This window comes from Cervus elaphus, chromosome 32 (assembly GCF_910594005.1).
Source record: "Cervus elaphus chromosome 32, mCerEla1.1, whole genome shotgun sequence".
Taxonomy (NCBI): domain Eukaryota; kingdom Metazoa; phylum Chordata; class Mammalia; order Artiodactyla; family Cervidae; genus Cervus; species Cervus elaphus.
Window position 1 is genome coordinate 45815060 of NC_057846.1, and position 22327 is coordinate 45837386.

General features: G+C 46.1%; 1 protein-coding gene across 12 annotated transcripts in view; it reads left to right on the plus strand.

The window, feature by feature from the left end:
• Positions 1–22327, plus strand: part of PSD3 (pleckstrin and Sec7 domain containing 3) — a 575456-nt gene that overhangs the window by 526328 nt on the left and 26801 nt on the right. For all 12 annotated transcript variants that reach the window (XM_043893683.1, XM_043893685.1, XM_043893689.1 and 9 more), the window contains 3 exons: positions 4631–4788; positions 7267–7411; positions 20025–20168. In XM_043893683.1, coding sequence (XP_043749618.1) covers positions 4631–4788; positions 7267–7411; positions 20025–20168 — 447 coding nt within the window. The remainder of the gene's footprint in view (positions 1–4630; positions 4789–7266; positions 7412–20024; positions 20169–22327) is intronic.

Genomic DNA, 22327 nt, shown 5'->3' on the forward strand with positions numbered 1-22327 from the left:
AAATGTCCTGTGTGTCCCTGAAGTCAGAGACCTGACTGAGAGAGCATCCCAAGTGCTTCCAGCCCCACCGTGTCTGTGAGCAGCCCTCCTTGTGTCCCCTGCGGACAGGTCCAGTCCTCTGCTGGAGCCCACATGTCCTCATCGGCGCAATGTGGAGACGGTGCAGTGTCCGCCGAACCGAGCAAACCAACATGAACAAATACAGTCCTTTGACTTTCAGTTGCTTATTTCCTAATTCTTCTTACAGAAATAGAAGACACTTTTCTGACTTTAAAATCGCTTATCTAACATGAGAAAATTAGTTGAAATGATCCTTGAAGCTCCTTTCAGTCTTAACATTCTATGAAGAAGTGACTTTCAGATATCTGATTAGAGTGATGGGCTGAAACATGCCTTCGTTTGATTTCCCATTACGCCTTCCTTCCAGATTTGTGGGAACACAGCGTGCTCCATGGTAAAAGAAAAATGAAGCTGAATAATTTTTAGAATGACATCTAACCAGGAATATACAGAATTTTTTTAAAGATAATCATCAAATTATGAAAAATGTTTGTAATGCCTTTTTAAAAATTAAGAATTAATACACAGCTTAGGATCCAGTTTAATTACTGACGTTTTTATTAAATCCTCATAGGCTCTCAAGAATGTCTTCACTTCTCTCACAACTGTATTCTCTCAGTGGAAATCAAGGCTATTTCACCTTTATTTTAAATTGTTTTAATGAGGTAGTGCACTTGTGCCTTATCCTCTGTAAACTGGAATCTGAGCATTTTTAAATTCACATTGGTGAGTAGCAGTTGACGTTTGGTCACTTTCCAAGTTGGACTTTATACTCACCTGAGGGTACAGATTTTCAGACTTGACGCCAACCTATTGTTTGTACACATGTAGATGATCTTTGCGTTAGTGTGTTATGATCCAACTTCACATGACATTTAATTAACAAGCTTCTTAAGAGAAAGGATAAAGCTTTTCGTTTCATGCTTTAAATGCATTTTAAATAAACAGCATTGTGAAATCACATGCTTGGTGCTCATCAGGGTGGTAGAGAGCTCCAGTGAGTCATCCTGGATAAAAGACGTGGATTGCAGTGAACACAGGGGAGAGTAATGTGTTCTGGGGCATCATTTCCACCCTTCATTTGTTTGAGAAAATAGCTAGTAATTATTAGGTGTCATAGAGCATTTTCCTTTTTTATAGAAAATTTCTTGATTGAATTTATCTTGCTCTCTTTTCTCATTTAGTTTGCATAGCCAAGAGTCTTAGGTTTGAAATGGTTTGATTATGATAATTTTTCCTTTATTTCTTCTTTCCCAATACCATCATTAAACACCATCTTCAACTTTAAGCCGTGAAAAGTAAAGATGTCAGAATGAGCTCTGCAGAATAAAGTCTCTTCTTTTTATTCAGTTGTCAGCTCTAACTTTTCCAGTCTACCCTGCATTTTCATTTTGTATGGACTTGGAGCTACATTCTCTAGTAGGAATTCAGAATGCCAAATGTATTTTGTTTGTATTTTGTGCTTTTTTTTAAATGATAAAATGATATTACCATTAACTAAAAGAGTGGAAGCCCATGTTAGACTTAAAATTCCTAGACTTTGGTTTCATCCTCATTAAATAGAGCTTATCTTCCATTTCTGTCCTGTACAGTATTTTCCTTCCAGTATTAGAGACCTTAGGGTTTAGGAAACTGCCTGAGAATAGGCTCCTCTTCAGAAACCATGGTGCGGTTCTCCCAAGTTGATAATTACTGTTCGCTTCTAATTACAGCGGTAATAAATGTTCATTTAAAACTCTTAGCACTTTTAGAGTGTTCCAGGAACATCATCCTTTAAGCTTGGTTTTAAGCTTGAAGAATGAGGTCAGAGAGAATATGCTCCAGGAATATGTATAGTTGCTCCAAAGGTCCAAGTCACCCAGTGCTAATGGCTGAGGGTTGGTCGTTCTTTTCCTATTCATCCGCAGCAGTATGTCAGGCATTGTGATATAGATAGGACCTGCGCTGCCAAGAGTGGAGTTTAACCCTGAAGACCGCAAGTTTGAGCTGTGCAGTTTCCGTTGTTGGCGGATTTTTCAGCCAGGAGCAGTACGTACTGCGTGATTCATGGGAGACTGAATTCGCTAACACGGAACCATGGACACAGAGGGGCGGAAGATGGGAAGGACCTGCATAAACGGGAGGCAGATGATAAGTCCTGTGTGGATTTTCCGTTCCCCCTGCTACGCAACGTTCCAGGGTCGCCTGCAGTTGTGGTCATTCCAGGGGGCGCCTCCAGGACGAGAAAGGACAAAGGCCAGCGGCAGAGCGGATGCTTGGTGGACATGCCGGCGAGGAGGTGCCGGAACCATGGTCAGAGAGGGGGAGAGGTACCGGAGAGAAGTGGGAGGGGAAGCCGTGAAGAATTTCAGGAGAACTGCTGACTTCCTTGGTTGCTGTGAGTTGAAAGCTGTAAAGACTCTATTAAATTTTGCAGTCAGGAGGTCATTGCTGACCTTTGCTAGAGCAGATTCAGGGAAGTGTGGAAATGGACTCCAGGCTCTAGTGGGTTAAAGCGTAAACTGGAAATTAATGTATAAAAATAGTTCATGTGGACTCCTGACTAGTTGTATATAAAGGAAAAAGAGAGGTGATGGCTAGAGGAGGAAGTGATATTCAGGAGGGACTATTATCTTACAAATATAAGAGAGACCCTGAGGGTGTTTATAGGCTGTGGGGAGGAAGCCCATAGACAAACAAGGATTTAAAATATAGTGGAAAGATAATAACCAGGGAAATAAGATCCTAGGAGGGGTTTGGTGGAGGTTGATCTGGAGTACGGATCAACCCTAAGCGTGACTCCTCTGTGTAAAGAGGAAAGACAATAAAGGTGGTTACAAATGTGCGTTTACAGGGTATGTAAGCAGAAAGTTTGATACTCACAAGTTTGTCCTTATAAAATACAAGTTCAAGCTATATGCTACTAAAAATTATTATTAGGAGCTATATCAAGTAACATCTAAGTGCTTACTATCCACTTTGAACATTATTAAAGTTTAAAAACAAGATCTCATGGAATTTCATCCTACAGCTCTATGAAGAAGATATCGCTCCTTCTCAAAGAAAATGAAACTTAATGAGTGAATTAATTAATCTAAGATCATGGAAACGTTGAAGAAGTGGGTCCGGCTCCAGGCACCTACCTGTGCTCTTAACCTCCGGTGTGGTGGGACAGGCGTCCTGAAGAGAAGAGGGGGACCTTGGGCAGAGCGGAGCAGAGAGGTTACCGTGGACGGAAAAGCCTTGGCTGTGGGCACTGGGTGTGGTTACTGTTGACGTCAGTTCTTAATCTCCGAGGCTTAATAAAATAGCGTTGTGGCGATCTTAGAGTAGTGATTTTGTCACTTGGTGTTATAAGCTGTGTGATTTTCCTGTTGGTATGAACTGAGTGTCTTAGGCTCTTCCCCGTGGCCTCAGCGCTCTCAGGGACATCAGCAGCCGTCTCTCTCTGACTCGCTTTGAACTGATGGCAAGAGTACCTCTGGATGCTTGGTTTGTGCTGGGGCCACGGGGAAGGGAGGAGGAGATGTGGGAGAGGATAACGGTTTTTTTGAAAATTTGTAAAATGAAACTGTGATAATAGAATAGACCAAGTCTTCCTTTTGCTACTAAAAGGCTTTTGCTACTAATTAGAAGGTGAGGAGTATGTGTTCTTTATAGAAGAAGTGCACGTTTATAGCATCTTGTTTGATATTATAAAATATGGGAAGAGGAGAGAGGAACTTAATAGTAAAAACTGTCTCCTATAAAGGTTTGTAATGTCTACTATACTTCCATTGGTTTTCAGGTCTTTTTTATTCTTATGAACCCATGGAAATGACTCGATATAATAATAATAGAACAATAATAATATCACATTTTCCTACTAGTTGGGATTTTTTTTTTTTTAAGTTATGTTTAGGGGGAAGCTATACAAAAAGAACCTTTGTAAGTTCTATGAATTGTGTCTGGATCATGCTCGAAGATAAAATTGGATCTATCCATGACACCCTCCTTTTTAATGTAATTTTACTCATTTTTCAAATTTATGACAATAGAACTAATCTTTCTCCTGACTTAAGATTAAGCTGATTTTTCCTTTTTTCTTTCAGAGTACAGCTGGAGAAATTATTTCATTTTACTGTTCATTTTTTCCTTCATATTATTAGCCTCAAAAGAAAGTAGAAGGAAAACGTGGAGTCTTTAGAGCAGACAGTGGCCCGGTTTTCACCGTCAGTTCACTTCTGATGGGTGTCCATTTGTCTCTGAAACAAAATCGCCCTATGAGACCTCGCTTCATTTCAAATCACTGTAAAACATGTATGATAGATATTTTATCATTGACCTTCCTTTAATTATTATATATCAGCTTTTGCAAAAGTGAGCCTTTGGTATAATGTGTATTTTCTCATTCTGAGAATGCTTTTCAAAGCACGGGATGTTTGGTGACATTAATGAAGTAGCATGGAGTTGTTTTTACCTGCCATTCACTTCAGTTTTTTCATGCACCTTCATGGACTTTCCAAACTTTTTCTTGCAGTTAATCGGTTTTAAAAAGAGAAGAGAAGATGAAGTCTGAACATGTCTTTGCTTTCTTCATGTCTGCCTACAGGACGAATATAAGCCAGAGAAGGCCCTGTCAGAGGAGGACCTGAAAAACGCTGTGAGCGTGCACCACGCGCTGGCGTCCCAGGCCACCGACTATGAGAAGAAGCCCAATGTGCTCAAGCTGAAGACGGCTGACTGGAGGGTCTTGCTTTTTCAAGCCCAGTAGGTTTCATTGGTTGGTTTGGTTTGCAGTTTTAGTTTGCAGAGCACCACTTTACACCAAGAAAGAGAATCGGGATCTACAGGGCACACTTGCTGAGTCAAAGTCATTAACTGGCTACAATAGAGAGACAACGATCTAAGGAAACTAGACTAAGAAATGGAAACCCTGGGGCAAGCTTTCTGCTTCCTTGGAGCCGCCCTGTGACCAGCCCCTTACCAGCTCCGGAATGTAACATCCTCATAAAGAAGACCAGGGGTTTAGTGCAAGTCCCGTCACACAGTGAGTGAGGAGGCCGGGGCTCAGGTCCCGACCGTCGCCTAACCCGTTGTCATGGCCCGCGGTTTAACCTCTGTGAGCCTCAGCGTGTCCCTAGCACACGTCTCACAGGGTGCTGTGACAGGCACATGAGATCAGGTATGCCCAGAGCCTCGACACAGTGCCTGGCGCACAGAGGCCTTGCAATAAGTGTGGATTTCATTTCCTTTTCTCTCTCTCCTCACTCCTTCTGAGCTCTAAGAGTGTGTGATTAAACTAGAAGGAAAAGATAAAATCATACTGTGGGCATGGAAGCAGGGTGGGTTGCCTATGTAGTAAGGAGTCCATGACAGCCTTCAGATGAGGGCTGGAACACTTCACGTGGAGAATTCTGGATTTGTGATGTGAGAAGCTTTGGATTTTTAGAACTGAGCCTCTAAAACAGGCAGTTTAGTCGCAGACATCGCATCGGTTTCCATGGCAGGCGCTGTTAATTACTCACGGCGTGCCTTTGACAGCCTGAGCTTGACTTCAGAACCACTCTCAACCCAGCCCTGCCAGGTGACCGCATTTGGCACTGGCATGACGTTTGACGTCAAGATAGTAAACATGGGTGTCTGCGTGCTTGTTGATGAAAACAGTGGAAGATGAGAAAGGGGAATGAGAGCAAGAACAGGTTCTCTGGCAGTCTGTGGATGCTGAGCTTGCAAAGGTGTAAAACTGCTGACATCCGGTGAGGAGGAAGTTGTGAGGAAACCCCAGTTACACAGGATATTTTTAGTGTGGGAGTAAGACAGTTAACACCCAAGGGAACCACTGCCAGATGCATAATTACGGCTATTAGTCATGAAAGTCCTTCAAATTATTCTGTTCCCCAGCATTATTGTTTTTAAATGTCTCAAAGTGCCGGATATGATAACTCAGGAGATCTGGTTACTCCAAATATAACTGATGCAGAATTGAGTCCGATGAAAGAGAAGCGTGTGGGGCACAGTGAGGGAGACCCCCGGTGTGCTGTCAGCTCAGCGTGATTGCTTTCAGGGAATCGTGCAGAAAGGGGTTTTTAGATGGGCTGACTTTTTGTCCATCTTTGTATTGATTGTATAGCTGGCGGGTATCTCACCTAGTTCGGATCTGTTTCTTCCATTCGTTCACGAGTTCACAAGCGCTGTCAGCGCCGGGCTCCACAAACATGACGTACAAGTTCACGGTGTGACGCTGACCTCAGGAGATTTCCACACCCTCTCAGGTGGATATGTTTGTGTCCTATCGCGCTGCACCTCACAACTTCTAAGTTCACAGTGACGGTTAGTGAATTTGCAGAATCGGGCAACCCTGTCCAGCTTGAGAACACTTCCATCACCCTACAGAGACTGAGCCCCTGTACCGTTCTTACCCCTGGCCCGGACACCACTGGTCTCCTCTTGTACGCCCTTTTCTGGATTTTTCCATATACCTGCAGGCGTAGAGTATGTGGGCTTTTCTGTTACTCCGCATAAAGGTCTGGGGTTGTCCAGACCGTGGCCTGTCTCTGCTCTCCACACCTCTGCTGCTGGGAGATGATGCTCGTAAGGATACAGGCTTCACTGTGTTCATTCCTTCACTAGGTGGTGGACATTTAGAGTGTTTCTCCTTTTTGATGCTTAGAAATAATGCTCCTGTGAATATGCACATACAAATCTCTTAGTGCCTATGTGTTTTTATTTCTCTTGAGTAAGTATATACCTAGGAGTAGAATTGCTGATAAATTTAGAGTTAATTTTGCAAGAAATTGTCCGTATTACTTTCCAAAGTGGGTGTGTATACCTCTTTATATTCCCTCTATCAGTTTATCCCTCAGTTGCATTTTAAAATCAAATTACGTGATTAGAACAGATGAGTTAATTTTAAAATTAATTTCGGACTAGCCTAGTATCAGCATCAAATAGAAAGTCAGGGGTTTAATGAATACTTACTGTGGGGTGATTTTGCTTTGTTTCCTCTATATCCTCGGGGGGCAGTCACAGTCCTACTCTGTGATGATCATACGTTCCAGGGCCTTTCGTTGCCATGGCGAGTGCTGTGGAAAATGTTCCTCTCCAGTGAAGTTTTGCCAGGGATTATTCGTCCCAAGAAGAATGAATGATTTTATATGTCATTTTAGATCAATAGTGAGAAATGGGCGGGATGTCATGCACTTAGGTGTGGAAATACCCTGACATAAATGTTCCTGTGTCTCCTAGGAGTCCGGAGGAAATGCAGGGATGGATAAACAAGATTAACTGTGTCGCCGCTGTGTTTTCGGCACCACCGTTTCCAGCAGCCATTGGGTCTCAGAAGAAGTTTAGTCGCCCACTGCTGCCTGCCACCACAACAAAATTGTCTCAGGTAGGGCATTTTGGTCTTTACACTTTGTCATCTCACACTTTGTAAAGTAGTCTTACTGTTTGTATTTGAATAATGCCCCATATTCTGGGGGCAAGGATGCGACCTCGCCCCGAAGGGCCTTGTTGTCAAGGGGGCAGAATGCAGCATGCCCGTGGCCTCTACACTTTGTGTGGGGAGCAGACATGACGGACTTGAGATGGGGTGGACACACAATTTTGAATTCGTTTCTAAAATTAGTTCACTACTCAGTTACACCAGCCTCACTTTTATTTTTGGTTTTTTGTTTTGTTTTGTTTTTCCTAACAGTTCATATTTTTTAAATACCTGGCTAATGGTAGATGTCCTGCCTTGGAAACCAGCTTTTTATTCATTCATTCATTGAACTTTTCATTGTGTGATGCTGGAAGCATTCTCAGGGGCCCGCTTTGACAGTGCGGTGAGGCAGGACCCTCGCCACCCTTGGGAGGACCTGAGTGGACCCGGGTGGTTTTCCTAGAGAACGCAGACAGAGCCTGCGAGAACTCTCTTCGGGGGTGTTCACTTGAGCTGCTCTGCTCTTACCAGGTCGATGTTTCTGCAGGTCACATTTTACGGCGCTCCTTTCCTGCTTCCGACTCTGTTCTAAGGACACTGCATGCAAGCCGTGTCTACCAGTTTTAAGCCTATCCGCAGGGCCGCTGTTCCCACTGACTCGTTAAGGGTTTTGGAAGCTACTCTGACGGCTTTGTGAATTTCGTATCGGTGCAATAATAGAGTTTCATCTGGCTATGATCAACCAGGTCTTGATATTAACTCGCTCCTCTACACAGCCGATATTGTGGTTATCAACAGAACGTTTATTAATAAGTACATATCATGTGCCTGTTGTACCTCAGAGACTATTTTTGGCTCTGGAAATAGAAAGACAAATGAAACCCAGGCAGTCTCCAGAATCCAATTGGTAAATATAAACAAGCAAGGAATTGTAACACAATTTGATCAGAGGCACATGTAGGCTAAGCCCAGAGGACCGTGCAGGCTCCGGACAGGGCCTGGCCTTGGGGGTGAGGGAGACGCTCACAGGCTGGGCGGCAGGAGGGGTGTGGGAAAGGGGGCCGCCCAGCAGAGTGAGGCCAGGAGGGAGAGGAGGTGGCGCTGATGTCGGAGCCACGCATACCTCATCGGGTGCGACTCGAGTACACGGTGTTGTGAAAGGCGGGAAACATCCCTCTGTGGAGCTGTGTGTGAGTGCACACGCTAAGTCGCTTCAGCCGTGTGTCTGACTCTGCAGCACCATGGACTGCAGCCCGCCAGGCTCCTCTGTCCATGGTGGTCTCCAGGCGAGAACACTGGAGTGGGTTGCCATGCCCTCCTCCAGGGGATCTTCCCGACCCAGGGATCAAACCCCCACCTCTTTTTTTTTTAAATTAATTATTTTAACTGGAGGCTAATTACTTTACAATATTGTGGTGGTTTTTGCCATACATTGACATGAATCAGCCATGGGTGTACGTGTGTTCCGCATCCTGATCCCCCCTCCCTCCTCTCTCCCCATCCCATCCCGCTGGGTCATCCCAGTGCACCAGCCCCGAGCACCCTGTCTCATGCATCCAACCTGGACTGGAGATCTGTTTCACATATGATAATATACATGTTTCAATGCTATTCTCTCAAATCATCCCGCCCTCGCCTTCTCCCATGGAGTCCAAAGTCTGTTCTATACATCTGTGTCTCTTTTGCTGTCTCTCATATAGGGTCATCGTTACTATCTTTCTAAATTCCATATACATGCGTTTATGTACTGTATTGGTGTTTTTCTTTCTGACTTACTTCACTCTGTGTAAACCCCCACCTCTTGCGTCTCCTGCACTGTAGGCAGATTCTTCTACCTGCTGAGACACCAGGGAAGCCTCTGCATCTGGTGCTGCGCAAAGGCCAAATGATGAATGGTCTCATTTTGTCACGTGGAGGATTTTGGATGCCTCACCAGTCCCCAGCATCCTTAGGAAAGTAGTCTAAGCAGGGAATTAACATGATCAAATCTGTGCTTCCAAATTTTTTTTTTTTTTTTTTACAATAGGAAGGAAGTATCAGAGGAGGAAACTACTATAAGCAAGAGGCGCTTTCAATAGAAAGAGGAAAAATGAGTGAGTTAAAGAGGAGATGGACAGAAGTGGGAGGGTTTGGGACCTCCTGAGGGTCCCGTTTGCTCCGTGAAGTGAGGAACAGGGCTGTCCTTGGGCGTGGGCTCTGGGTACTGTGGTGTCCCCTCTAGTTTTGGGCAACCCCTCATCTCCTGCTTCTCTCTTGATGCTTCTTTCCAGAGTCCTTTCCTGTGTCCTTTCTCTGTTTTTTCCTCCAGATGTTGCAAGGAGTGCTGAGAAGCAAAGCCAAACAGATACTTGAGGAAAAATAGTTTTTAAGTTAGTCAAGGAAAACACAGGGAGAAGGTTAGGCCAAGAGAAGGGGGAAAAGATCAGGTACAAACAAGACAAAAAAGATCTCCGGTGACGTGGCAGGAGGTGCCTGGCTCCTGCGGTGAGAGCAGCATCAGGGGTGCTGGTTGGAGCGGCCACGGTGGGCGCCCTCGGGGGGATGAAGGTAGTGAGGATGTGGAGGAGGGATGTGTGGGGTCCTGCCCAAGTGCATGGAGACAGGCTGGCGAGGGAGCAGAGGAGACGTAGTGTCAGGAGAGACTCTTGTTTCTGTAAATTCGTCATGTTTATTGACATGGTTTGGTTGATGCTCCCCACGTAAGCACTGCTATTGCTGTCTAGCTCATGGACTAACTACCAAAAAGACTGTTAGAAATAGGAAGGACCAAACAGCTCACTTTACAAGGCAAAATGGCATTTAATTTTCAAGGATAATAAATACTCTAAGAGAAAAGGAAGGCTTTACTGCTTATTGGCCAGACTTCTTCATCCACCCAACTAAAATACGAGCTCTCAAACCAAATGCATTTCCCCACTTTAATTTTGGCTACTTAATATAAACAGTAAGCCACATTACACAAGGTTCAGTTCAGTTCAGTTCAGTCGCTCAGTCATGTCCGATTCTTTGCCACCCCATGGACTGCAGCACGCCAGGCCTCCATGTCTATCACCTACTCCCGGAGCTTACTCAAACTCATGTCTATTGAGTCAGTGATGCCATCCAACAATCTCGTCCTGTCGTCCCCTTCTCCTGCCTTCAATCTTTCCCAGCATCAGGGTCTTTTCAAATCAGTCAGTTCTTCACATCAGGTGGCCAAAGTATTGGAGTTCAAGCTTCAGCATCAGTCCTTCCAATGAATATTCAAGACTGATTTCCTTTAGGATGGACTGGTTGGATCTCCTTGCAGTCCAAGGGACTCTCAAGAGTCTTTTCCAACACCACAGTTCAAAAGCATCAATTCTTTGGCACTCAGTTTTCTTTATATTATTATATTACACAAGGTAAGAAGAGAGAAAAACAGCTGAACAACCTGAGGCAAAAATACTTTCAAAACTTGAGTTTTATTTTATTAATTTCACTAGGAGTTTTCCAGTTGGTCTTTCTCGCCATTACTCCTATGAAAGATCTGGGGTAAAAGGTGATCTGAAGTTAAAGAGGAACATTAGTAACTTTAGAGCAACATGAGAGCTTTTCCTTGCTCTTTCCTCACTGTGGAACCTACGTTTCTATTTATTTTCTACTTGGAAAAATGTGAGTGAGTGAGTGAGTGAGCGAGTGAGTGAAAGTCGGTCAGTCATGTCTGACTCTTTGCGACCCCATGGACTGTAGCTCACCAGGCTCCTCTATCCATGGAGATTCTCCAGGCAAGAATACTGGAGTGGGTGCCTGTTCCCTTCTCCAGGGGACCTTCCCAACCCAGAGATCACACCTAGTTCTCCCACATTGCAGGTGGATTCTTTACCCTCTGAGCACCAGGGGGAAATGTGCTTCTGCCCTATTTGTGTATGGGCTATACATTGGTGGGGATTCCCAGGCGGCTCTAGTGGTAAAGAACCCGCCTGCCAGTGCAGGAGACACAAGAGACGCAGGTTCCATCCCTGGGTCAGGAAGTTTCCACGGAGGGCATGGCAACCCACTCCAGTGTCCTTGCCTGGAGAATCCCATGGACAGAGGAGCCTAGTGGGCTACAGTCCATGGCGTCTCAAAGAATCCGACACAACTAAAATGACTATGTATGTACATACACTGACAAGTCACTTACATGTGAAAATGAGTGTGTTTATTTGTGTATTTTTACCACAAGACCCCACCACCTTTGTCATGGCAGAGTCTATCATTTTAAACAAATGCCCTGCATTGGAATTTAAAATGAAATGCATAACATTTTTGATATTTTTCCTCATTTTGAACACAGAAGTGTAAAAAAATGCATATGTAATGTGATCAAAATGGTGAGTTCACAATTTTAAACAAGCAAGTAGTGACCATCCAGCAAGAAGCATCCTCTGTGTCACATAAGATGACCAAATCCTTTCAGCAGTTTAATTTCTTTGTTAAAAAAAAAAAATACGATTATGCCGCCCCCCTCTTCCCCCACCACCACCCAGACAAGTGAGTTACTGAGACTTTGTGGGCCTCAGTTTTCCTTCTGGAAAATGAGGAGATTGTCTAGAATGTTTTTTAAGATTCTTTCTATCACTAGCTCTGTATATTTTTTGCCCAGGTCATCGTGTTTGTTTATTACCTATGGAAAATGTGCCTTGCCCTGAGAGTAATAGGAGAATTGGAAACAAATGTGTGGAAGCCAGCTCGTGATAAAGAGCAGGTTAGAGATGGGGAGGGCCTGGTGTGCAGACCGTCTGCTCCAGGTGCCTGGGCCCCTTCAGCTTTGCTGAATCACCGTCACCCTCGGCAAACCCGGGGGGCCTGTCTGGATGCCCCGCAGGCCTCCGCGCCTTCAAGGCGGGGCTCCCCCTTCACCCCGGGCGGGTTCTCGATCTCAGCCCTGCCGCCCTGGGCCCTGAGTGGTGCGTTGTTGTGGATCGCAGGGTCTGAGCAATATTCACAGCCTCCTCTGCCCACTCGATGCCAGCATCACCCCGCTTTGTGACAACTAGGACTGGTTCCGAGCACTGCCCGGCGCCCCACGGGGCCACGGCCCCAGCCGTCTGCAGCCTCCACTTCGGCCAGGCCGTCTTCCCCTCCTCCACAGCCTGCTGCCCCTCCCGGACACGCCAGACCACTTGGATAATTTCAGTTTACAAAACAGACATATACCACGGTAAGAGCCCTACTGGAAAAAAAAAAGTTAACCAGTGTTAGGGAAAAACGAACTATTCAATCAGAAGATTGTTTGGTGCTTTTGAAGACACTGTTCATCACACTGTCATTTGCAAGCTTCTCTTTAATTTATTCTTGTCTCCTCTCCAAAGCATATTAGCCACCGTTCCTGAAATTGATGACTGTCAGTGCGGCGTGGCTCTTTCGGAGCAGCTCCGCTGTGTGGGAGGAGTCGCCTTCTTGTCGTTGCTTTTGCGGCCGTGGTGCCAGAGCCCATTTCTCTTCCTGTCGCAGGTGGAGAGACTGATGTGAAAAGGTTTTAAGTTTTGCTTATCCTTCTGTGTAGCACTCCAGACTTAGGACTTCGTGGCTGGCCATCTTTAGGATCTATCAGGTGCCCATTTCTACTCATCAGGTAGTCATTTTCAAACATTAATGCGCATAAGAATTTACCTGGGGACTTCTCTAAAAGGCGCCTTTCTCATCTCCACCCACTCCTCCAGCGATCAGCTCTGGGGCGGGGTCCCCAGGAATGTGTGTGTTTCTAAGACCCACCGTGGTCCAGCCACCTGCCCTGCAGATCAGAGATCCTGCCTCCCACTCTCTCCTGCCTCCTGCAGGGGTCATCTCCTCCACCGCCTCGTCCTGTTTCCCTCTGGCTCCCAGCCATGGTCCAGTCAGAGGCTGACTCTGGATGACCACCGAGCGCTCCTCCACGGGCCAGGCCTTGCGTTAGCACAGATCACAGATAGGAGAGTGCTGTGTTTGCTTCCAGCCTCGTGTTAGCCTGTGGTCTGACCGGGGGGCAGCCGTGCCGAGGCCCGGGGGAGGGGGTGGTGCTGGTTCACAGACTGGCCTGCGTGAGGACAGCCAGGGGAGGCCAAAGACAGGGGCAGCCATGGCGGGCTGCTCGGGGCGGGTTTAATGTGCAGGGGAGCTTACTGACCAGCCTGCAGTGGCCGATAGACAGGCCGATCCTACACCTGCCTCCAGAATGCTGAAGTTTATGAGGAGCCTTGACTGGATTCAGTCATTTATCCAGATGGTCCCAGCACCACCTGCTGTCTCAAGGCCACACCCCGGGGCAGCTCCTAGCGTGGGGAAGGCGAGGAGGAGGCACATCCCGAGGTCGGGGGCTGGGTGAGGAGTCCCCAGTGGCCCAGCCGCAGCTCCAGGGACCTCCTGCACATCAGTCATGAGAAGCAGGGACCCCCAAGGACAGCATCCTTCTCCAGGCAGGTCCCTTGCTGGCCAGAGCCCGCCTGCCCAGCCACTCGGGGTCACGCTCTCAGCCAGCCACTCGTTCTTCCTAACCATCTTTCTGTCCAGCCCATGTCCCTCAGTCCAGACTCTGCTCATCTCAACCTCTGGTGTCCTGATTTTTTGGATCCTTTGCCTTGTCAGCACTAAATATTTGAGTAGGTATCCTTCAATATATGTATTGAATCCTTTTAATAAAATATATTATCAATATAACATAAGAAGTGCTGAACATCATTAGTCATTAGGGGAATACAAATCAGAATCATGAGATGCCATTAGGATGGCTATACATTTTTTAAATTTTGTATGAAAAGTAATGTAGTGGTGAGGTTACAGAGAAATTGCAACTCTCATATATTGCTGCTAGGAACGTAAAACATTTTGGTGGTTTATCAAATGATTAAATATAGAGTTAACGACGTGTTTAGCAGCAATTTCACTCCTACTTTGTTAACAGGAGAATGAAAACGTGGACTCACATAAAAACTTTTACACAACTGTTCACAGTAGTATTATTCATAACAACCTAAGGTGGACATGGTCACCAGCTGATGCTTGGATTAATGAGATGTTACATAGTCACACAACAGGGCTTGATTCAGCCGTTAAAGAATGAAACCCTGACACTCCCCAGTGTGATGAGCCTTGGGAACCTTGCTACGTGAAAAGCCAGTCACAAAAAGAGCGTGTCACATGATTCCATTCCAAAAGGTTCCTTTTAGGGGAACTAAAATATCATAAAATTAAATGTGATGGTTTCACAGCCCTGGGAATATATTTAAGAGCTCTAAATTGTACATTTCAAATGGGAGATTTGTGTGGTAAAATGTGAATTATGCCTCAATGCTGATTTTAAAGCTTTCTCCCCAGTGGGTCACCTTGCCTGGGGCACAGACACCCGGCTTTGGAGAGCTCTGGCAGCCTGTTCCTAGAACCAGATGAGGTCCTTCTTGTCCAACTCTTGTTTCTCTCCAACCCATCCTGCACACTGCTAGCTAAAATAGGATTCCTTCAGCGTCATGTAACCACAACTGGCTCACTATCACCAACAAGACACAGTCTAGACTCCTTGGCATGAACTTGGACTACAGTGGTCCACACCTTTTCAGAGTAGGCAGCTTTCATATTCATTTATTAGAGAGTTGTACGTAACATATGGGTGGGCTTCCCTTGTGACTCAGTAGTAAAGAATCCACCTGCCAGGAGGTGCAGTTTTGATCCCTGTGTCAGAAAGATCCCCTAGAGTAGGAGATGGCAACCCATTCCAGTATTCTTGCCTGGAAATGCCGTGGTTAGAGGAGCCTGGCAGGGTACAGTCCATGGGTTCCCAAAGTCTGATACAACTTAAGGACTAAAACAGCAACAGTGTAACATATACTAAGTGCTCAATCAGACAATTAGGTTATTATGCTGAAGCTCAGTAAACACTCCTTAAGGTCTTTAAAACTGTCTAAAAATGAAACAGTGAAACAAAATCTTTCCATGGGGCTTTCAGCAGCAGCCCCTGCGGCTGTGAAGGCAGGTGTTCAGTCTTGATTCCTGCAGCTCAGGTTTGCTGAAGCTGCGGTATTTAGCAATTTGAATCGTTAATTGCCAGGCAGATTTCTGGAAATGCCATTATCTCCTAAATCATGTCTACTTTAAAACAGTACAAGCAAACGGTCTGACGTCTCCCTCTCTACCTTCCCCCGTAAAAAAAAAAAAAAAAAAAGTCCACTTATTCAGCTCCTGCTTCCTAAGGGGTCCAAATGTCAGGTGCCATGCAAGGTGTGTGGACATTGTAAAAAGAGCTAAGACTCATCTTTGGCTCCTAGGTGCTGGATGTTGGTCAGGTGACTTCTACAAGCCAGAACCATGCCTCTTGCTGTCCCCCTGCCCAGCACCATACTAGACCCCCACGAGCTGAGAGAAGGGGAAATGAGCTCGCTCTGCATTCAGAGAGCTTATAATCAGTAAGGAAGATAAAATTTATAGAGATTCGGGTATATTTTGTTAATAAGCATGTGGTGTGGACGTTTAGGGCTTCTCCAGTGGTTCAGTGGTAAAGACTCTGCCTGCAATGCAGGACCCATAGGAGACACAGGTTCGATCCCTGGGTCAGGAAGATCCCCTGGAGGAGGGCATGGCAACCCACTGCAGTATTCTTGCCTGGGGAATATCTATGGACGGAGGAGCCTGGCAGGTCACAGTCTGTGGGGTCACAAAGAGTTGGACATGACTGAAGGGACTTAGCACGCACACACGTGGACATTTAAATGCTATGGATACAGAAGTGGGAGAGGCTGTGACATCTGGGGATCCTGGCTTTGAATGGAAGTTGGAGAGAGGATCTGGGTTAACACCTGGGTGTCTGGGAGCCGCAGGAGAGAAGGCAGACGAGGACGGATGAGTTTACCAACAGCCTTGATGGCTGAGGTCAGCGCTGATCCAGGAGGGAGCAGACGGTTTTGAAGCTCATGGTTTCAGCAGCTCTCTGGGTTTTTAACAGCTGTCTGGAGGCTCAGAGTTGGGAGAAGGGGCTGCTGCTCCTCTGCATTTACTTCTGGGGCCTCCAGCAAGACTATCTTTTTGGATCTCCATGGCCTCCAAGAGGAGGAGGTTAGAAGGGTGATGAAGGCCAGGGTCTCTTTCACTGTTGAATTCCTGGGATTGTGTATTCCATAGTGAGAAAAGTACTGAGCACAATGCAGGAGACGCAAGAGATGCAGATTCGATTCCTGGGTCGGGAAGATCCCCTGGAGGAGGGCATGGCAACCCACTCCCGTATCCTTGCCTGGAGAAGCCCATGGACAGGAGTCTGGCAGGCTACAGTTTATGGGGTCACTGAATCAGATAGGACTGAGCGCATGTGTGTGCACACGCGTGTGCACGCACAAACACAGTGCCTGTCGCCTAGTAGGTGTGCAGGGGGACAGCTGTGTCCACCTCAATCGTCCCTCCCTCCCTGAGCCTTGTGCTTGGTATAAAAGGATGCGGAGCTGACTTGGGCCTGGCTGGTGGCAGAACCGTCCAGCTGAGCCTCGAAGGGGAGGCTTTGGCCCTGCCTCAGCCCTGGACTCACTGCAAGGTCGTGAGCAGCTAGCTCATCTGTGCCCATCGCCTCATCAACTAAGAAATGCTCTTCACGAGATTAGAGTTTGGTGTTTTAAAGGAAAATATGAAATTTTCTTCAGAGTCAAAATACTATATAAGTAGGGAAAAATTCAATATTAAATGACATCGTTTGAAACTTGCCTTTTGGATAAAATTTCATTGTATGTGCGATCAAAGGTACTACCAATGTACGTCTGTTGACGGATAACAGCAGTTTTTCCTGCATCCTGTATTTACTGCCGATATTTAAGTTGTGACTTCCTAATACGAACAGTTTCAGCAGGTACCTGCCTTTTGCTGTCTGTTCCTTTTCGTTGAACCTTGTCTGGTGCATTTCTACCGTCTGTGAAACCCCTTTCACTCGTGTTGTCCTCTGAGAGTGGGCTGCCCGCTCCCCTGATGGATTGTGAGGACAAAGTTAAAAGGGGGAAGACAGGGAGGTCCCTGCTGGTGCGTCTTCCCTGTGGATGTTACAGATATAACCGTCCACGTGAGGCCGGGAACACGCTGCATCTTGTGCTGTTACCTTCCCACTTCTCTGGTTTTACATCCGTTTTTATCAGGAAAATCTGTGTGACTCCTCTGTTGTAGGATTCTAACCTTGGGGTAATTTGCATAGTCTGTACCGATCTAAGCCCATAAGAGGCGCTTGGAATTTTTATTTCATTAGTCAAAATAGATTTAAGAAGTATGGTTTTCTTTTCTGCTCTTCCCTTGACTTTAATGATCTTGACATTTTTAAAGATTACAGGCCATTTATTTTATAGAATGTCTCAATACGGATTTGACTGATAGTTCCTCGTGATTCTATCTAGGTTTTGCATCATTGGCAAGAAATGTGATTTTTAAAATATTTTTATTTTGAGATTATTTCCTTGATTCTTCATGAAGTCAGTGAGGTTGGAATAAAGCACTGCACATTGAATTTTGACATTTTTTTGACTGGAAATAAATTATACACGGCTTCCCTTGTAGCTCAGTCAGTAAAGAATCTGTGTGTAATACCGGAGACCCGGGTTCAATTCCTAGGTTGGGAAGATCCCCTGGAGTAGGAAATGGCAACCCATGGCAAACCAGTATTCTTGCCTGGAGAATCCCATGGGCAGAGGAGCCAGGGGGTCGCAAAGAGTCGGACTTGACTTAGCAACTAGACCACCACCACCACCCAAACCATACACTGTAAGCTATAAACTATAAATCACCATACTTCACAAATCTGGACTCAGTAGAAAAATGGGTCCAATATTTCAGCAGCCAAATCACAGAAGAGGAAGTCCTGTAAACATATGAAAGTGTGCGTCCTTACTTGTAATCAGGAAAACGTAAATTCAAATCATTTTATACCCATGAAATTAGCAACAATTTGCAAGTTTGATGTCACATCAAGTTTTGGCAAGGGTGTAGAACAATGGGAATCTTCAAGCCTACTGTGGAAATGTAAGCTGATGGAAACACTTGAAAAAGTTTAGCGTTATATTAAAGATGTGCATTTTCTAAAACCCAGAAACTTCACCTCTTGGTGATCACAGATTTCAGAGACACTGTTGATTTGGTTTCAGACCATTGCAATAAAATAAATATCTCAATAAAGCAGGTCACACACTTTTTTGGTTTCTCGGTGCATATAATGGTTATGTTACACTATACCCCAGCCTACGAAGTGTGTAGCAGTATTGTGTCTAGAAAAACAGTGTATCTACCTTAATGAAGAAATGTTTTATTGCTCAGTGTTAACCATCATCATCCGAGCCTTCCATGAAGTTGTAGTGGTATCAGCAAGGATCACTGATCTCAGACCACGGTAACGAAGTAATTATAGTGAACAGGTCTGAAATATCTTGAGAGGTACCAAAGGTGGCAGAGTGACCCACAGTGAGCAGTGTTAGAGAGACGGCATCATTAGACTTGCTCCACCCAGGGTTTCCACAAACCTTCAGCTTGAAAAAAAACATGACCTGCGAAGTACAATAAAGCGAGATGTGCCTGTATGCTATAGGCAAACCTTGCTCATATTCACTGGGCAACATCTATAAGGATGTAGCATTATTTATAACAACCCAGAGAAACTGGAAAACAAGTTAAATGTGCTTCAGTAAAATTTGTAGTCGAGGGACGTCAGAACCTGTACTGTTTGGGAGGGAAAAGCCTAGGTTACTACAGTTTTCAGAATAACAGCTTTCAGAAAGTTATTCTTGATGGCACTGCTTGTCTCAGAAAGGAGAAAAATATTTGGGTAGGCCTTCACCCACAGGGACAGACAGGATGGCCCTGCGGAGGTCATGGCTTGGAGAAGTCCAATCGCACCGCCCTTAGCACGGGTGCTGGGTGCCTTGCCTGTTGGGAGTCTCTCTCAGGAGAGCAGGGGCCTGGCTGGGGAGGCTGGCCTTGGCCCTTGGATACCATTTTTCAAAGTAAGAAATGAAATACTTCCTACCCTGTCATTAAACAAGGATGTCACAGTCATCAGCCCTCCAAGGTGAGCCTCAGGATACTCGGGAAAGAGAAGACTAGCGGCAACCTAACAGCCATCAGGCTACAGCCACTCCCTACGGGGAGCCCAAGGTTAGCTCAGGATGTGAAAAGCACAGGATCCTGGCCCAGGATAGCTGAGATGCATATGAAAGAAATGATGTCAGGGAGTGGAGACTCTCGGTGGCATCTTCCCATACCTAGAAAAGCCCTAAATTCCTCAACTTGGGGTATCTGGTTTCCTTTAACAGTAATCTTTTGATGCTAAGACTACCTGCCCTTTGTTGCAAAACTTCTTTATGACCTGACTCCTCCCCTCACCTCCTCAGAGCAGTTCTCTGAGGGTCACTTGAGATCCTGTCTCTTGAGCGCGGAGTCCTAAAAATTCTCACCGAATGAAAGGTAACTCTCAACTTTTAGGTTGTGACTATCTTTTTCAGTGGAAGAAGGTGCACGTGGACCCTGGCTGAGAAAGCTGGTGGGATGCTGGATGAGTGGAAGTCATTCATGATGAGGGGGCTTTTAAAATTGCACTGCAACTATTTACTGATTTCATTTTCTCGATGCTCAATGGCATAATGCTCCCCTGCAGGAGGAGCAGCTGAAATCCCACGAGACCAAGCTGAGGCAGATCACCACGGAGCTGGCGGAGCACCGATCCTACCCGCCCGACAAGAAGGTTAAAGCCAAGGAGGTGGATGAGTACAAGCTCAAAGACCACTATCTGGAGTTTGAGGTGTGTTGAACCTAAATGTCACAATGCCTGTTACCTGAGCTATCTTAGGATGTTTCCAGGAGGCAGGTTTTTGTTGTTGTTGTTGTTTTTTTATAGCTGCCTTATCTGTGGGCAGCGCACCTTGACCCTCCCTCTCCTGGGGCTCCGGGCGGGGTCTCAGTCACGGTGGCCCCTCATGCTCAGGGTTCTATTTAAGCATCAAAGAATAACTGTCAGTATTTATGCTTAAAAGCAAATCGCCTGCTGGTTGGAATAGCATGTGCTGGCTGCGAGACCAAAAAGCAACAGTCGATGGACATGCCGGGGTGGGCAGCCGCTTTCTCTATTTCTGCATCTCTTCCAGCAGAGTCTGAGTCAGAAAAAGTACCGCGGAGGAAACGAGCTGCGGGGTGCCGAGGCGCGTCTCCCGCACGCGCTCTGGCTGCTAGGCAACAGAGACAGCTCTCCTCTGCCTCTCCTGCCCTTCACACGGAGGCTGGTAAACCAAGTCCGGCACATCCAATACTCTAGCACGTGTGGCCGCTAAACGGAATGGGGAGGATCCGTACAATCTGGAAAGACAGAAAATCTAAACGCGAGTTGAAAGTGCTGTGAACAGTAAATGTTACCTTTGCCTAAGGGGCTTCCCAGGCAGCGCTAGTGGTAAAGAACCCGCCTGCCCATGCAGGAGACATAAGAGACACAGTTTCAATCCCTGAGTAGGGAAGATCCCCTGGAGGAGGGCATGGCAACCCACTCCAGTATTCTTGCCTGGAGCATCCCCATGGATAGAGGAGCCTGGCGGGCTTTAGTCCACGGGATCACACAGACATGATGGAAGTGACTTAGCATGTACGCACCTTCAGATACATTGTCTCCCCAGTGAGTGTCAGGGTTGTGTTTTAACTGTGACTACCGCATCAGCTGCCACTTGAAGACACTGAAAGGATCCTTGATTTTAAGTACATGGGCTTAGTCCAAACTAAAGAACAATTATCTTTCAATTTTTATATAATTTTTTTTCTGTGGAGTGTGTTGAATCTGTCTTTAGCTATTCTTCTGTTTTGTAGATCTGGTCCATTCTTATTCACCTTCTTTCCCATCTTACAATCCTGTTTCTTCCTTGGGCTTAAATCACAGCATCATCCGAGCACCCTCACCCTGACCCATCGCCCCCAGACCTAATCAGACCCCAGAGCCCAGCGCCCTCTCTGCTGCCTCTCCTGACCCTGCTCGCCCCCAGCTCTGCCTTTAGGCCCCCTCTGCCCAGGACCCAGGTTTTTTCACCTGTCTCCTGAACCCGGTGGCGCTTCTGTCTTCAGCTCATCCTACACACTCCTGAGAGTGTTCTAAGGCATGCTTCTGTCAACAGCTGCCCTGGGTTTTCCCCTTCACCTCCCCCAACAATTTACTATCAGATAAAGTCCAGTCCTTAATCTGAGAGGATCTGGGTTCCTTCTGTCTGTCCACAGCACAGGTCTTCCCACCATGACCTCCATGTAGATCGGTCATTTTTCTGCTGCTTTACCCTCTCCAAACACACTGTTATGCCTTTGTTCATCTACTTTGAAAAGAAAAAAAGAAAGTTAGCTACTCAGTTACGTCCTACTCTTTGCAACCCCATGGTCTGTAGCCCGCCAGGCTCCTCTGTCCATGGGATTCTCCAGACAAGAATACTGGAGTGGGTTTCCATTTCCTTCTCCAGGGGATCTTCCTGACCCAGGGATTGATCCCCAGTCACCTGCATTGCAGGCAGATTCTTTACCTTCTGCCCCAGCTGCTCTTTGCTCCTTTCATTTCTGAGAGTCCTGTTCATCTTTCAGGGTGCAGCCCAGGCCCCTCCTGTGAAAAGCCTGCTCTCAGCCTCTGGCCCCCGTCCTGCCTGGGGGCTCCTGTTGGGGTGGTTTCAGGGTCTTTGCATCTGCGGTCGGTCCCAGAGTGTCTGCCGCCCGAGACTGTGAGCCCTCGAGAGCAGGGGCCTCGGGTCCCTTCCCATCTCTGCCCTGTGCTTGCTCGTTGAATTGGACAGGGTTTCATGGAAACTTTTAGAAGTCTTAGATTTCAGAGTTATAAAATGTGGCATTTGGTGCCATGAAGATGTATGTACCAGTTTTCTTCATGGCTAAGCAAGTCCTTGCTCTGTGCAGATGAAGAAAAATCTTCATTTTATTAAAGATGAA